General features: G+C 39.8%; 1 protein-coding gene across 1 annotated transcript in view; it reads right to left on the bottom strand.

Moving 5' to 3' along the window:
- suclg2 (succinate-CoA ligase GDP-forming subunit beta) overlaps positions 1 to 15,417 on the bottom strand; it is a 119,011-nt gene that overhangs the window by 38,741 nt on the left and 64,853 nt on the right. The window contains exon 9 of the mRNA XM_074680541.1: positions 11,801 to 11,943. Within this exon, the coding sequence (XP_074536642.1) occupies positions 11,801 to 11,943 (143 nt within the window). The remainder of the gene's footprint in view (positions 1 to 11,800; positions 11,944 to 15,417) is intronic.

The following is a 15,417-nucleotide window of genomic DNA, read 5'->3' as shown; positions in this document are numbered from 1 at the left end:
AATGAATGAATGCACACTTTTCAGAAAAATGATTGATGTAATCGCCTTTTCCAAGCTCACAACTATTTAAGGCAGAGGCTGCTTACACAACTCAACAAGAGGAAAAGTGGAGGGTATGCACATGATGTCACAATTTATCAAAGTCACTGCAATTACGCCCACTGAAGAGCAGAAAGCACATGTTGCCTTGTGTTCCAAGTTTGGGCTGTTATTCAGCAGATTAGTATTGTATTTTCAGTCATCATTTCTTTTAAATGGTCATCATCAACAGAAATAATTCTTTAGGCCTATATGCTGCGTGAAGCTTTGACTTGTCACTCAATGAAGCTGGAGAATGATGTCAAGCAGTTGCAGTAACAAATACTGTAAACATCACAAGACAGAAGTTTCTACATTCCATTTTTCCCCCTTGAATATTTAGCATTCATTTTCATTTATTAGTATAGTTAAAGCAGGCCAAATGGTGGACTTTTTTGTGCAGTATATGACAACCAGACATCATGGCTGGAGAGTGATGGACGAGTGGTGGACGGGATGTCTCATCTATTTTCTTGTGGACCTTTTTGCACTTCCTATACACTTTCTTACTTTTGTTTTATTGATTGCTGCTGTGACTCCTGAATTTCCCCTCGGGGATAAATAAAGAATTTTCTATTCTTATCTATTCTATTCTATTCTATTCTATTCTATTCTATTCTATTCTATTCTATTCTATCATCTTTACTGCAGGTGAACTCAACCTGAAGCACAGAACCTGAGTTAACAGAGAAAGCTAAAGAAAAAGGATCAATACCATTGAACGAAACAGCTGGATCCCCTCACCCCGTCTATATGTCAGCTTTAGTCTGTTTCACCTCCACCTGTAACCACAACAAGGCTTTTGGATATCTTCCAGCTTTTGTGCACTACCCTGACAGAAAAATCACAAACATGACTTCTGGCCACGTGTGAATTTCAGTGGTAAACAGATATCTCTGTAAATTTCAGCAGGTATATTTCTATTTTGTGGCTTTTTTCTGTTTAACACAACTGAAAGTAGTCATGCAGCAGTCTGGCCAATGAGTTCCTCTGAGATGACATGTACTGCTGGGATTTACAATATTTACAAGTACAGTGAATGAAATGCATGCATCACTGTTCATCTAACACACACGCCCAGGACTCTGCAGCAGAACTGTTCTTACTTGGCCGTGTCTTTGCTCTGTGCAGTTCTTGCAGCATTACAGCCAGTATTAAACCCTCTTGATCTAGGTCAGGCTCATCACGCCGGCTCCCATTGAGAAATGTAAATTTCATTCACAGTGTAATCGAAGCAAAAAAAGTGTTCCTTATGCCCATGAGTGAATCTTAGACAAAGCTGTACAGTGAGGTGTAAAGTTGCTGCTGTGACATTTATATGACAGTCCACAGATTATTGTCAGTGCCAATTTTGCTTTGAACTGTGAGTTGTGTGTTTAAAAATAAAGAAGTCATCCATGTGCTGCAGCCAACCTGCGTTCGACATTACAAGTTATGGTTGAATGACACTCCTGCTGCGTAATTAGTGTGTTGAACTTATATTTTCCCGGAATATGTTAACCTGGTTTTTAGTTGAGGGAATTTTCCATCACAGGGTTTCATCAAAATTTGGAAAGACTAAACTATAAAGTGTCACGACACGTTCAAATGGCTACACTAAATCAGAATCTTTTGAATATAAAAAGCTCTTAAAGCAGTTTGATTGTACAAGAAAATCACTTGAAATGCCTTTCTGACACTGCCTCAAGTGTTTTGGGTGGACAATAATAGTGAGATGCTCTCACTATTCTTTGGGTGAGTCTATCACGCAGCCAAATCCAGGTTATCCCAATTTTTATGCTGAAAATTCATCAAACTAACACTGTAAGACTTCAAGATTATTTTAAGTCATTCTCCGGGACAGACAAACCAGCATCATCAAACACCTGTGGAAGGACACAAGCTCTCTGAAAATGCGCCATGGGTATACATTAGATGTAATTATAGATCAATGAGAGGAGGACAGGAGAGGGTACTTATAGCTCTTATGAAGTGGTGGTATGGCAGAAAAAGCCCTGAACACCAGGGGTTAAATTACGCAGAGGAAGCACTCAGCAAAGGATTGTACTGGTCTGCTAAGCACACATTAAGTCTAAAAACCCTCTGATTCATTTCTCCTTTTCGTTTTGTTCAACCCATCTATGGGATCCAGCTCTAAGGACTGAATGGGTTACATTAAGACAGTTTAGCAGTTTTTCATACTCAGTTACACATAAGACACAAAGTGTGCGAGTGAACAGAACCCTGTCGGATCAGGCTTGTTTTAAATCATGTCTACGGTTAATACTGAAATATATTAGTGGATTAATTATAAAGAAATATTTTTTCAACCCATCTACTCAATGCACCATGCAACTGGTGAATCAGAGTGAGTCATTTACCTCACACGCATGTCTTTAGACTATAGAAGGGAACTGAAGCACCTGGAGAGAACCCACGCATCAACAAGAAGAACATACTCAGAACCAAAAGATCCTAGACATGATTTGAATCAGCCACCTCTTTACGGTGAAAAAACAATCCTAACACATCTATGGGAGTAAAGTTGAGGCTTTGATGGCATCATTGCACAAAACAAGTCCAGAGAAATACCTTAAGCGGGCATAAATAACTATCTTTTGATCAAAAACATGGGGGCATCCTTATCACCAGTATGGGTAAAGTTGGAGAGCAGTTCATGAAAGCTAGAGGATAAATCTTTTCCATGTTACAGTTCAGAGCTAAATTAAAAACTGCATCTCAGTGCCAACAGCTGCTTTGGACAACAAAAAAAGTTGACCTCATCTAAACTGACTTTTATCTCAAAGTTCCAAAAACTATGAAAAGCTAGACATACAACTAATTTCACCTACTTTTGGAAAGGTTTGTGCTTTTTTTGTGCTATTCCCTGCTGTCACATAAACACTACAACACAAAAGCTTGTTTGAATTTTACTTCAGGGAGTACCCTCCAAAACACTCAACACCTGCTGTCACAAGAATAATGACTTAAACATGTAGTCCCAGTGGGCTTGTTCACAGAATACATTAAAAATAGAAAAGTGACAAACAAGAACATAATACATCTAAATCAGAAACTGTAACTTCCTGTCAACTACTTAACAGTTTACCAAAAACATGAAGCTGAGTGAAATATATTTAGAAATTAAAGTGACAACATACCAAAACAAACATTAATATTTTGTGTTGTTTTTAATTATAGTTAAGATTGGGAATTCATCTCTTTTTTTAACCAAACTGGGGAGGCTTTTAGAAACTAAGAAGACCAACTGCTGAGATTTTGACAGTGTACTTATTTCCCATGCTCGCTAAACACAAAATTTCAGCTGCACAACTGCACAGCTGTTTGGGGTCTCACATACTGCATTTTGTGTTTCATGCAAGGCCAATAAGTCCCTCTACTTTATAATAGTTGCAGGCTGCAGCTCAGCAGAATATACCAACCAGAATGAATGATGTTTTCACAGACATACAGGTTACCCATGCCTTACCCATGCAACCCCACACCATCAGGCATTGACTGAAATACTTGCCGATAACAAGCTGGTTGGTCCCTCTGCTATTTAGCCTTGAGCAAGCAGTCCACGAGTTACAAACACAATTTCTAGTTTTTACTCATCAGACCAGTTTGCCTTGGTCCATCTTAAATGAGCTCAGGACCATGGGAAGGGGATAACTGGTTTATAATAGGGGTGGGAGAAAAAACTCATGTGATGTGCACTTTATGGGAAAAATATGGCTCCTGATAAAGTCTGTAGACATTACCATCATCAATTAACATGTTCATATGGTCTGGTGTTAAAAAAGAAAACTAAAAATCGCAAAAATTGTAAATATCGAAGGAAAAACAATTTGAACCGAATCAGCACCCGAAAAATTGTAACAGAATCAAATTGCGAGGATAGTATATCGTCCCAGCCCAAATTCATATATGTTTACATATTTGCAATAAGCAGTTTCAACTTTTTCAACTTCAATTTGTGAATGCAGCTAGTGTCTTGACAGGGTAGCTTTCAAAAGTTTTCCTGTCCTTCAGCAGTGATGTCCACTACATAATCGGGTTTCAAGTAGCTCTGTCTGAATTTATGTCACTTCAGTGTTTCTTTTCAGATTTCTTAACAATAAACACAGATTATTTGTAATTATTTGGTGAAACACATGTCATACATTGATGTTCTAATTGTCAGAACAATCTTTCACAGAATGGTGAAAATCTCCAGAGAGACTCTTTATACTCACTGATGTTGCTTGGCGCTTGTTAAGCTGATAAACTACCAGATGTTCGATCAGATGTTTTCCTCTAGTATTGTACAATGTGTCAAGTTTCTTGTTCTTCTGACTCAATTTACTGAAACCTTTTTTGGCATAAAATTTAAATGTGTATGTTGTCGTCTAAAAACCCGTACATTTCTAAGTTTTTACATGATATGTTTTCTTTGAGTTATTCCTGATCGAATGTGAAGTTTCACAGCTCTAACTTAAACAGAAGCAGGGTTAAAAGTGCAGAGAAATGGACAAGAGCTTTCATGGGTCTTCACCAAAGATGTCCAATTGATCCATGGGTTTATAAGTATAATGGACAAAGATTTTCTCAAGAACACACACACACACACACACACACACACACACACACACACACACACACACACACACACACACACACACACACACACACACACACACACACACACACACACACACACACACACACACACACTCAAAGAAGCTACATACACCCTCTAATGGAAAATCTGAAACAAAAATGAAAAAAATGAACATGCAAACCAATATACTGCACAAGGCTCATGGTGAATACATTTCAAGGACTAATGCATGGTCTGTAAAGTCTGGGCTGAGACTAGAACATAAGTACCCCCACTGTAGCAATGTATTCAAGCACAAGAGATCTCATGAAATACAAAAACCCACCGTATATCCAGCCCTGAAGCAGGATCGTAATGCTCAGTAAGCAAATCTACAGGAAACCCATTACATTGCAAGGCTCTTTCTCCTATAATGTAAAACCAATACAATGACCTGAACTGCATATAAGTGAAAAAGTAATACCTCACCAAGAGTGCCACTTCTCCCTTAAAGCACTCAAACCCACATACTCTCTGGCTGAAACAAGCACTGTTCGTTCTTTCTGTGCCCTGGCCCCAGAATGGCAGCCCCAGTGCGTTGGCTGTACTAAGTACCCATCCCTCCATGGCTGGCCCTCTATTTAGTACTCGTGTAAAATTCTGTAAGCTGCGAATGAACTCCATTACAGCCGTAGCTTGTTTTCTCCCTTTCTCCCTGTTCCCAACAGCTTTGCATTTCTTGTGTTGATAACACAGGGATCCGACATTTCCCAAAGGGCTGGGCTGCAGGCAGAAAGGTGATTACTTTCTCTCCAAAATAACACACCATGGGGCTCTTACATCGCAGGTGACTCCTGTGATTAAAAGCTGTTGTGCCCCTGGGGGGCTGCATGCCTGTGCAGATGCGGATGCAACAATACAAGCATGTATTTGCACCTATTTACACTTGTGTACAGTGACTGAATGAGCTGTGTGTCCTATCACACTCATGTGTTGTAGGACCCCGTGGACACAACCCCGTAAAATACAGCTCTTGTCTGTTCACCCATTGCTGTGTGAACACAGAGTGCTGTACCTTTCACAATGTGTTTCTCTGGGTCATATAGCTTTGACTGCAGCCGCTGCCTTTCAGTGACTCCATAGGTCTACATGTTGAAGCTCATTAGACATGGGCTCAGACATCTCCATATAGGGATGAAGAAGGCAGTGCCTTGGCTCCTGCAGGATTTAGCTCACAGGCATGAACTGGGGAGAGCTATTCACATTGACTTTAACAGGATTTAGCTAGATGAAAGGCTACAGAGAAGAAAAGAGAGATACAAAGGAGCAAATAGACTATGGGAGAGATGGAGTAGAAAATAAAAGGAAAGGAAAGGAAAGAGCTGCACTACAAAATAGTTAGATGACAGACTGGCAGGGAGACACACTGGGATGGTGCTGTAGATATTCAGGTTAGTATCTTCATGCAGGCATTTCTGATTTACAGAAATTAAGATGTTCAACAGAAAAAGGTGTGTTATTAGAAGATCTGTTTCCCTGTACGGGGACTTGGGACTTAGAGCTCATCAGGCTCAAGTGTCACTGTAACAAGGAGGAGAGTGGTTAAAGAAAGATCGCAGGTGAGCCAGCGCACAGTCACTGAGCTGGAAAGAAGGAAAACAGTATGTAGTTTTGCTCGAGGGCCCTGGGAGGACATGCACACTAACCACACACAATCAGGGAAGGTGAAAACACACAGGGAAAAAAAATGGATACACAAACACACTCTCAGGTGAGCGTTAGCATTCTCTAAAGCTTGATTATGTAACAATATTAACACATGCACATGAACACACCTCCATATTTGCCCAGGAGGCAGGACACCGAGCTGAACTAATGCTAATGTGCCAATCTGTGCCCCATTGCCACTAACATGCATGTTATTGCTTTAAACAGTGCAGCAGCACAGATCGACCGCAGTAATGAGCCTACAGGTAATGCACCTGCAGGCTTCTACATCAAGTGCTGCATGCAAACACAGTATAGAAAGGTCTAGTTTGTAATTTCATCTGAATATGACAATAATTTTGATAAGTGCTGCACAATTGCTACCACATTTTCCAAATTGCTTGTTTCTTTTTAAAAAGACAAAAATGTCCCCAAAAGGAAGCAACTCATTCTAAAACCAGCACCATCAGTACAGCAAGCTGTTAGTCTTGGGGGGGGTTCAGCATACCCTCTATAAATACCATAGACAGTGTCTTGACTCTGTATCTCCAAAATACTTTTAACAAAAAACTGCTGAATGTGGTTATGAAATGGAAACACATTGTAAAGATTCAAAGTTTGGTAGACAAAATGTATTGAGAACATCGTGGGGGAAAAAGAAAATTATCTCCTAAAGAAAATGTAACAACCTTATAAAAATAGAGCAGTGCGTGTTGACGTGTAAGAAAAGAGTTGCACCCAAAATAAAAGGCATGACAACTTTTTCTTTAAATTCCAATTTTGTATTTTTTTTTCACTTGATTTCAGATAAAATTTCAAAACTGCTAATTTGATGAAATGCATTTATTTTTTTGCAGCGATGCAGGAAGTTTGAAAGAGCCAATACGTGGAATATTTAATACACCCTTATTTAGTTATTACTCATAAAAACTTTTTGACAAGTCTTCACATTAAGAAACAGAATGATGATGTATAATCCCTGGCACAATATAGAGACGAACAAGTTGCAACTGGCTAACTAGTGGGAAAACATTTAACCACTGTGGATGCTTTTCACTGTTTTAGAGTACAACACCAAGTATTGCAAAACATGGCCACAAGTACTTGGGAGGATGAAAAAAGTCCACAAACTTTAACAACTTATCTTTCAAGTTTTCAAAAAAGTTGTCATTCCATCACAGCTTTGAGTGAGAAATGCAAAATAGCACTAGCCCAGCCTTTACATCTGCTCCACAGCACACAGCATTAAAAATACTCACATTTCCAGGGTCCAAGATTTGTTGGTGGATGGTTGGTAATGCGCCTGGATTCAGGATTAGTCTATTTGCTAGCCCTCTGTTGTACTGTCCAAAGTTGGAAAATCAGTCGGTCGTGAAGTGACTAGCACACACATGCACAGTTTTACTGAGTGTAGCTGGCACATTTCCTTGATGAATGAACTCTAGCGACTTAGTCTTGTCTTCTTCCGAGATGGGAAGCTTGTGCATGGAACTAACTATGTCACTGTTTACAGCCAACAACAAAGCAGTGATGACTCTTCAACTTTGGCATTCTGGAGAGATTTCTCTCCAGCAGCAGGGAGAGGGTTCAGGAGTATCTGCTTCGGTGGACCAACTTGCTCCTGATTGGTCAAAAAAAGGAATCGCTGATGTTGGCAAATCCCCAAATAACAAACAGCTTGTTTCAGGTCAGGATTTTACATTCACAAGGACTACTAAGTACAGGTTTTGTTATTAAATATCACATTTTGTGGGCTGGGAGGAAAGCCAAAGACCCACAAATTTCACTGAAAGACTTAATAAAGTGATGTTTGCATAATATGGGACCTTTAATGTTGATGGATGAGTGCTCCAGTTGGCCACAAAAAAAGAGCTCAAATTACTGACTCATCTGCTAGCAGGTTCTTATTAGTTAGTTTTTGTCTGCTAAAAAATTCAAATCATCATACACTTCTAATTTTTACCATGATTCTAATCTTTGATAAAGAACTGTTTGATACAGTGGAGGCCTCACAAAAGCGACAGTAAAAGGTGTTATAAAATGTCATTTTTCACTTTAGTTCATAAAACCTGAAATAAAATGCCCTAAGCTCTAAGAACAAGATGGCTGTTGAGTCGACCCAAACATCCATCTTCCTCTTTCTTTACAGCACAGGCACAAGGCAATAACAAGGTTATTTGGATGTAGGTATTTGTTGCCTTCTTCTGCTTTGTGCCTAAAGGTGATGTGAGGGAAACCTCAATAAATTCAGTCATTCTGTCAACAAACTCTTCTTTACGTGCATATGAAGAAAGTGAAGCTATTTATTTTAGCATGAAAAATAAATACGTCTCTGGTTATAGAGCCGGGGGCCAAACTTCAAACAGACCTGAATGGTCTACTGCACCCAGCTGAGCTACATAACATCTCACATGTTTAACACACACACAGACACACACCACTACAAACTGTTTCACAATTCTCTTTCTTGGTCCAGCCCTTTCATTTGACTTTTTTTCTCTACTGTGTAATTTCCACTTCACATACAGTATTCCAGTTTCATCTGGTTTCCCCCTCTGTTCTTTCAGAGAATAATAATGTTTTAGGTAATGAATGCTTTAAGGGTAGATACTGAAGAAGTGAGCCAACGACAAAAAGAAGGCTTTGTCATCTTAGACTCCGTCTCTGCTATTCAGAGCCAGCAGTACACTCACAACACTTCCACACCTCTCAGCACAATGAGTCTGAGACATCAAAGCAGAGACCAGGAGGAAGAAAGACGGAGGGAGGGAGACAAAAGCCTAAAAGAGAGTCAGGAAAGACAGAAAAAAAATGGACCCCAATACCTGTTTTTGTAGAAATGTATGGCATCATTACAGCAGGCTGTTTCCCTCCCATGGGCACTGAATGCACTTGTGTCTTTCCCACAGTATATAAACAATGGTAATGGTCCTAGTGAAGAATCCTAGCGCTCTCTAATATAAAGCAAATATTCATGTATGCAGCAGAACACTGATGGCCCTGCCTACAGCTGCTATCAAACTCATTTTAGGCTGGGCCTTTGGAAATCAGCATCACGGCATATGCTATCTGAACTATTAGCTGCAGGAAGTGGAAATAAATAAAAGGGCGGGGAAAAAAAGTCTGTGACTTTAAACAGGAGAAAATGTCAACAAAAGGTGTGATATGATGATTTCTAGAAAAAATGGTTTGTAAAGTTATTTTTGAGATTTATAAGTGATGATAATGTGACAGCGTTGATAATGTTGATTTTCTCTAATATCTGTTTGGCTTAATTTTGTTAATTTTGTTAAAAACATAGGCTAGGCTTAGATAAGCGTCTTGCTTCTGCCTACTCCTTTTCAGTCAATACTTAACAAAAGAACTTTTTTTTTTTTTTTTCAAAATTTTTTTGTTTGTTTCAAATGTCTTTCTTGTGGAAAAATAAACACTGCTGGTACAAAAACTGATTAATCTTACTACTACTACTACTACTACTACTACTACTACTACTACTACTACTACTACTACTACTACATATTTGGAGACTGTAAGCATTGATTGTTTTGATATGAAAGGTGAAAATACATCTTCAAAAACTTACACATATAACCAATAAGTTGTACTTTGTCTAAACAAAGGCCTGTTTTAATTTCAATTTCTGCACATATTTTTGAGCCTTGTATGGTGATTTGAGAAAAAGAAGGGAAAAAAAAAGAAAAACTAAATGCAAATGAGACGCTCACTCTCTCCCTCTTATTGTGAAATGATTAACATTCTCTCCAAAGATCAGAGCAGGTTTCTCGAGCTCCCATGGTTGAAATGAAATGCTAATGGTGCTTCCAACCCAGTTTAATGTCAACCCTATTCTACTTTTTTCTCTGTTAGGGAGGAGCTCCCTGTCTCTATTTCCATACACAGCAGCAGGAGGGACAGACAGCGAGCTTACTCCCCCATCTGGATCTGGGGAATCAGCCCAAGACAGAAAGAGAAGGAGGCGTAGGAGGTGGGTGGAGGAGGATCCCCTTGTCCATGCAGGAGTGTTTTTTTTAAAGGGAGGGAGAGACACGAATGCAGACTGTAAAACCGTGTTTTGCCTCAGTAGAATTCCACCTCGTTTTAAAAGGGTTCAATAATAACCGATGATGGCCCCATACCGGGAGAGAGTGACAGGTCTTTGTAGTCTTTCCTCTCCCCTATTGATTGCATTTCTTTTTCATCCACCATATTAATTTTTATTGTGCCGTACAGACCAGTGGGTTGAATTCACATGAGACCAAACAGAATCTACACACAGCAGAAACCTGAGTGAGGCAATGCATCACCTGCTGGGGTGTTATGGTTGGTAGGATTTTAAAATTCATCTGTAAAAGGTGTGCAACAGTGGTCTATTCACTGCTGTGAAATAAATATGAGGCAGTACTTTTAAAAAATACATCTATTTCCAGGAACTCACTCCTACACTCAGTCGTATAAAACATCTACAACTGAGAATTAGATTGGGACAAAAATGAGCTCTACAGAGCTGTAATATTGACAGAATACCTGAGGAGCAGACTGAATCACGGATGATCATTTTAATCTCTTAATCGCCAATGTTTTGACTTTTGAATCAAGAAAGTCTGTGTGTGAAATGGTGTTAAAATGTAGACTCCTCTCATTAAAGGACAAATGTAGGTATGTAGGGAACTGATTAATGAAGAAAAAATGTTGCTTATTTTGGCAACTTATAATTAGACATGTTTTATACTTGGTACAAAGTGCCATCTTTTCAGGACAATGGACTCACATTGTTTCAAATCTAACTCTGTATTCTGCACAACTAAGCCCTGCCAGAGATGCTAACACAGAGGCAACCAGAGATCAGTCCATGGATGTGGGAGTGACAGCAGCGGGGGAATTAGCGGTGTGAAAACTGTCAACACACAATCAGCACCGCAGTATCGTTACAAGGCTCATGTTGTTTAGTTTGGAGTCATTAGCTTTCTGAGCATAGAGCTGAATCACTTCTAAAACTGCACCAGCTGCCACTCATCCAGAGCCCCGAGACTTCAGGAAACATACTTTTAGCTACATTTATTTTGTTCATAGCTTGCACATGAGCCTGTAGAGTGTCTGCAAGTGTTTTTGTGTCATGACTTATCATTTAAGATAGTCTATCGATAGTAGTGAACAGAGATGTGACCATAACACCTCTGCAACTGAAAATTATGGCAACTTATCACCTAGCCTCTCACAATTTCCCCCAATGAAACATGATGGTATGCTGTCCTTCATTTAATGTGCACTGTTGTCACAGTGACAAAGTGCGAACTAATAGGCAGTGCTGTATCAGTGTGCTTTGAGTGAAAGATCAAAGACAAATCAACAGGTGGTTTTCTTTGAAAAGTCACAGGAAATAGTTCGGCTTGGCTTTATAAACTCCACTGAAGCAATGAAGAGTAAAAGAAAAAAGCAGTTAAATTGTCCTCTTACCTTTGGGTCAGCAGTAAGCAGCTTAAAGGCCTCGTACACCTGCCTCTCTTTGACTCCTCCTCCAAGGTCAAGGAAGTTTGCAGGCTTTCCTCCATGAAGGTCGATGATGTCACATGTAGCCATGGCCAAACCGGCTCCATTAACTGGAAGAATGGGTGGTCAGGTTAACACATGAAGGCAAAAAATCTATGAAGAATATGACAAAAGCAAAATTCATATAGGCCCATAGAAGTTTCCTCCCTAGAGCAGTGTTCCTAACACATAGACTTTTTTAACCTTATAACAAATTGAGATGGGAAGAAATAACTCGATCTGTCTGCATCATAAACTTAATGACCTCTTTCCAACAAGAAGCGACAGATGTAACCTCTCATGGCTTCACACGACTTTCTTCTCACTGATCATTTTTTCTCAGTACATGACAGTGATGAAGCCTCAAACAGCCACCAGTGTGACTTTTACTTAGTATTTGACATCTTCAGATTTTTGCCTCTGTTGGCTAATAGCTTAGCTAAAAACCCAAATTTCTTCTGATTTAGGGACATGTTTGAGAACATATTTAGTCAGATTTTGCACGATTTTGACAAATTCTGACATATCAATGGAGACTTAACAGTTGTGAGCGCAATGGCCTCCATGTCTGTCAAACATGCCACCACAAAATCAGTCAGGGATCATGGTAAAATACAGCACTTGTGAAAATAAGGCCTAGTAATGCAACTGCTTGCTTTATTACTTTGCTTTTTTCAGGGCATGTGTTTATTCCACTTTCATTTGAAGTCTTAGTAAATAATATTTCAAGAATAACCAAAGAAAAAAAACTAAAACAGGGAAGATAAGAGCAGGAGCATTGCAAGAGTTTTTGGAAAGAAAACACTCAGAGTGAACTTTTTATCAAGTGAAGCTCAAACAAAACATTTGGAGATGTTATTGACAAAAAGGAGACTAAAATTATGAAGAGAAAAATGACTAAAAATCTTCTCAAAAGAAAACTTAATCAAAATGGCTGTCAAAGTTATGAAAGGAAGGATATGAAGTTGTAGCTTCTCTTTCTGAATCAAAACCTTCTTATGCCCTCTGTATTTGAGTTTACGATGAGCTGGCTCTCACTTCAAATACCTCCTCTGTCAGGGTTGTGGGGCCCATCAGGGAGCAATGTGGTAAAGTAAAGCGTTATCTTACACGGCTAGCTCACAAGAAAGGAGCCTGGGTCTAATGAAGGCGATTAGAGCTTTTTTTCAGGTTATGGTGGCCACTGAGGGCCATGCAATAGGACATTTTGTCTTTTAAAAAAAGCACAAGGGCCTACTTTTGGTGACCCTCACTGAGTTAATCTACTTGTCTTATGTGTAAGACACGTGTCTTATGTTTGTTTTGAATTAAAATAGAGATCTGTTTACGTCGCCAATGCCAAATCACTTGTTGGTTTTGGTAGTTTCAAAACAGTTATTCACATCTGACTTCTAGCAAGAAAAGGCAGGGAAATATAAAAAAATACACTCACCAGCCACTTAATGAGGCACACCTGTCCAACTGCTCGTTAACACAAGTTTCTAATCAGCCAATCGCATGGCAGCAACTCAATACACTTAGGCATGTAGACATGGTCAAGACGATCTGCTGCAGTTCAAACGGAGCATCAGAATGGAGAAGAAAGGTGATTTAAGTGACTTTGAACGTGGCATGGTTGTTGGTGCCAGACGGACTGATCTGAGTATTTCAGAAACTGCTGATCTACTGGGATGTTCACACACAATCATCTCAAGGGTTTACAGAGAATGGTCCCAAAAACAGGAAATGTCCAGTGAGGAGCAGTTCTGTGGGACAAAATGCCTTGTTGATGCCAGAGGTCAGAGGAGATTGGACAGACTGGTTGGAGCTGATAGAAAGGCAACAGTAACTCAAATAACCACTGGTTACAACCGAGGTCTGCAGAAGAGCATCTCTGAAAGCACAACACGTCCAACCTTGAGGCAGATGGGCTACAGCAGCAGAGGACCACACCGGGTGACCCTCCTGTCAGCTAAGAACAGGAAACTGAGGCTACAATTCACACAGGCTCACCAAAACTGGACAATAGAAGATTAGAAAAACGTTGCCTGGTCTGATGAGTCTGGATTTCTGCTCCACATTCAGATGGTATGGTCAGAATTTGGCGTCACACGAAAGCATTGATCCATCCTGTCTTGTATCAACGGTTCAGGCTGGTGGTGGTGTAATGGTGTGGGGGATATTTTCTTGGCTCACTTTGGGCCCCTTAGTACCAACTGAGCATGGTTTAAAGTCCACAGTCTACCTGAGTATTGTTGCTGACCATGTCCATCCCTTTATGAGCACAGTGTACCCATCTTCTGCTGGCTACTTCCAGCAGGATAACGCTCCATGTCATAAAGCTGGAACAATCTCAGACTGGTTTCTTCAACATGACAATGAGTTCACTGTACTCAAATGGCCTCCACAGTCCCCAGATCTCAATCCAATAGAGCACCTTTGGGATGTGGTGGAACGAGAGATTCTCATTATGGATGTTTTAGCTGACAAATCTGCAGCAACTGTGTGATGCTATCATGTCAATATGGACCAAACTCTCTGATGAATGTTTCCAGTACCTTGTTGAATCCATGCCACGAAGGATTAAGACAGCTCTGAAGGCAAACAGGGGTCCAACCTGGTACTAGCAAGGTGTACCTAATAAAGTGGCCAGTGAGTGTACATGTTTTTTTAATGGACCACTTTCTAAGACATGCTGTTAATAGATATACTCAACTAAGCAAAGCTGCTTCAGGAAGTTAAAGACCTGAGGTGAAGGTGTATGTGTGGGGGACAGAATTAAGAAAGGCATGAGTGTGAGTAAAACTAAATTAATTTGTATCATATGCAGCCATAATTGTTTCATTAAATGACTACCTGCTTTTAATGCTAACTTTCTTTGAAATATTTTGAAAAACAAAACAGATGCTTCCACAGTCGGACATAGTTAATCTGTGGGAAAGATCGTACTGAGAGGTAAAGCATGCATACGTTTTTTTTTGCTAAATAAGGATTGAAATTACCACTGCCTAGAAGAGACACAATGCACAATATATAAAAAAAAATGTATTTTTCGCTCATTTGATAATGAAGCAAACTCCGGCCATAAAGTCTGGGCTGAGGTCCATCTTTTAGAGACTGAAACAAAAGTCCTTGAGAGGAAAGTGTGAAGCCTGCAGCTATGAGTTGATCAAAAAACATTTTCAGCCACTGAAGGCAAAATGACGTGCTGTAAAAAAACACACAAAAGACTCCAGCAGTAAATTATCCACCACAGAAGTGCAAATAGCTGAAAAAAAAATGTCACACTTAAGAAGTAAATCGCCTGGAAATCTTCTAATCAGTAACATTCAATGCTTCAAGTCGAGTAACACAGAGAAAATTTGATTAAGACCCGTCTCTCGACTTCAGAAGAAAAGCGTTGATTAAAAGAGGTTCTGCTACGCTTTTTTGCGGTCTGTGTCATCATTTAACCGACTGCCAGCTCGGCTACCCTGCTGAGTTGTGCCGGAGCCAAGTGCAGAAAAAAATGTCTTACCTCATTTGGTTTAGCCAAGCTGAACTTGTGTCCTGGCAAGCGTCGCAAC

The sequence above is a fragment of the Halichoeres trimaculatus genome, unplaced genomic scaffold (assembly GCF_033239565.1).
Source record: "Halichoeres trimaculatus isolate MK-OKI-2021-1 unplaced genomic scaffold, fHalTri1.1 fHalTri1_scaffold_1, whole genome shotgun sequence".
Classification (NCBI taxonomy): Eukaryota; Metazoa; Chordata; class Actinopteri; order Labriformes; family Labridae; genus Halichoeres; species Halichoeres trimaculatus.
Note: the sequence above shows the minus strand (reverse complement) of the source record. Positions and strands in the feature narration are given on the sequence as shown.